Below are 2,575 nucleotides of genomic sequence, written 5' to 3'. Positions count from 1 at the left end.
CAATGTATGTGCATTGATGTGCGTTTTTCATGCATCAATATGTGATGAGTTAGGGCAGCCCATTCATTTCAATGCGCTGCCCTGCACACCTAAATTGCACCAAAGAAGTGTGTACAGCTTTTTTTTTAAGCCCATCACAGTACTTTGTTACCATGCATCCTGTAGTGATTTTTTTCATGTGCAATATCAAGGTGCATTGGGTTGGTATTGAGAATGAATGGCACAGTGCACCAACAAGATTGACATGCATTTCTGTGCGCTGCATGAATGTACAATATTTGTGGACATACTCCCTGCACATGGTTATGAATGAGGGCTAAAGGTTGGGTTGCAATTTATATATAAAATAAAATTATCATGTTTTTTTTTTCTTAGGGTTCCCAAAAATGGAGAGGGAATGAGCATGTGGTTACACATTACCATTATACACAATGGCCTGACATGGGTGTCCCTGAATATGCTCTTCCAGTCCTTACATTTGTAAGGAAGGCTTCAGCTACCAAGCAGTCTTCCAATGGACCTGTTGTTGTACACTGTAGGTATGTCATCAAAAGAAGATTGGTCCTTAGTGGGGTAAATGTCATAACCTGACAGATCTCTTCCTCATTTTTTTTTTTCAGTCTGCTTATCCAGGATCAAAATCTCTGTAAAGCATTTATTTTATTAACACAAAAACTGGAGGATACATTTCACATGTCTATAGACAATGTAAATGATCTGTACCTATAGAATATACTCTTCTGTTTATGCAGTTTCAAGTGCCTTCAATTGTTTAAAACATGCTTTAAGTGACTAACATACCATTAGCAAGATGGTATTCATGAGTGTCTTACACTCAGCCAACGTCATTGTGGCACCTGATTATCTGGCAGATCATTTCACAAGCTGTGTTCTCAGTGAACAACTAATCCAACCCTTTTAAGCTAGGGTCTCATCTCTCCTTCTGTTCATTTATGTAAATGGAAGCACTTAAGGCTTGATTTTATGTATTATTTTTCTTTACATCACAAAAATGAGTATAGTCCTATAATCTATTCAGTCCACATTTGAAATCTAGAGGCAACCAATACAAATCTGTTTTTGACCCACTTATCTTTTCTCCTTCAATACAAAAGCATGTATAATAATTCTTGTTTTTTTTCTATCTGAATGTATGGTTTAGATTCCCAAAGTGCCCTCTATATAACCAACTGAAAACTAATATGTATGCATAGTTTATATACTAAACAAACAATAATGTGCCCTTTAAAGGAGGTTGGTTAATGGTACAGATACATGCATTAGAGGAAAATAGATGCTTAAAGGTTGCCCTTCTTTCCAGTATAATATAGATGCACATTAAGGCGAGGCCAAGGACAAGGAATATGCAGAAGAAGAAGCTCCTTTGCACACAAGTCAGGCAGCGATCACATTTATTTTACCTTTTTTATTAGTATCGGTATAAAATATTAGGGCACCTCTAACAAAACAGCTAAATAGCTGCCCCTGTCGTGCTATATAGTTGTAAAACATCAATAGATAGGCCTGTTCTCTAAACTTTGTTCAACTGTTCTGAACATGTGAATATCACCACAATGGCAACACCAACCCTTAACTCTCTCACTTCTGTAAGCCCACTCATGTATCCTCCATCTTGTTCATTAGCTTACAGAACAGGAAATGTCCCTTAAAACCTGACTTTAACTTTGGGGTGTGCTGATAAACCATGGCCAGTAATCTCCAGTGGAACCCTCCACAGCTTGTTATTTATTGTACTTGTTTGCTCTGATATGCATGGTGTCCTTGGAGTGATGCATTTCCTTACATTATCTGTATTGTTTTTGGAGGTATTTTTGTAATATGGTGGGAAGGGGGTTGTGGTCTGGACTTCTTTTATAAGGATGATCATGTATAGCATGTTTGTCATACTGAGTCCGATGAAGGGGACGCTGCGTGGCCCGGAAACAGTGCTTTCATTGTGACAATATGCGTAAATAAAAAGGATGTTTCTTGGGACACATTCCAATGGTGTGCTGGTGGCATCTTGTTTCTCTTCTGATCGGTACACAAACCTAATCCTGCACAGTTCCTGGTGTGAGGGGACTAGGTATAAAGACACACTTTAGTTTATTACTTTTTTAATAAATGGAAGAGTCCTCATTTTTGATCCACTTTCTTTTGAGAAACCAATGCTTATACGTAGGTATAGGTTTGTGTATCCCTACTGCAGTTATAAGGAATTTGTAATAAATCAGGGCACAAGTTACTAAGGGGACTATTTACTAAGCTGCCAAGGTCAGTTCCGCCCAATAGTTCCCTATTGTCCGGCGGCTCTGCTGCTGTAAAAGAAAAGAGAAAAAAAAAACTATCCTGGGCGCTCTGGGAGCCTCCTGCTCCCGGCCGCCCAGGAGAGAAACACCGCTGTGTCTTTTTTTCTTTATTCTGACACCAGCGATGTCAGAATAGAAAAAAAAGAAATAATCATCATTTTCCCATTGAAAAGCATTGGGACATTACTATTGGCTATTTCAATTTGCAATAGCCAATAGTAAACTAGCATTGTACCCGCCCTCTGCTGATGGACCTGATGGGGAAC

The 2,575-nt window shown here is 38.7% G+C and overlaps 1 protein-coding gene across 8 annotated transcripts in view; it reads left to right on the top strand.

The window, feature by feature from the left end:
- Positions 1-2,575, top strand: part of PTPRZ1 (protein tyrosine phosphatase, receptor type Z1) — a 175,276-nt gene that overhangs the window by 157,994 nt on the left and 14,707 nt on the right. For all 8 annotated transcript variants that reach the window (XM_018557755.1, XM_018557754.1, XM_018557753.1 and 5 more), the window contains one exon: positions 376-539. In XM_018557755.1, the coding sequence (XP_018413257.1) occupies positions 376-539 (164 nt within the window). The remainder of the gene's footprint in view (positions 1-375; positions 540-2,575) is intronic.

This window comes from Nanorana parkeri, unplaced genomic scaffold (genome assembly GCF_000935625.1).
Source record: "Nanorana parkeri isolate BGI_ZX_2015 unplaced genomic scaffold, ASM93562v1 scaffold301, whole genome shotgun sequence".
Lineage (NCBI taxonomy): Eukaryota > Metazoa > Chordata > Amphibia > Anura > Dicroglossidae > Nanorana > Nanorana parkeri.
This window is presented reverse-complemented; position numbering and strand designations above follow the sequence as displayed.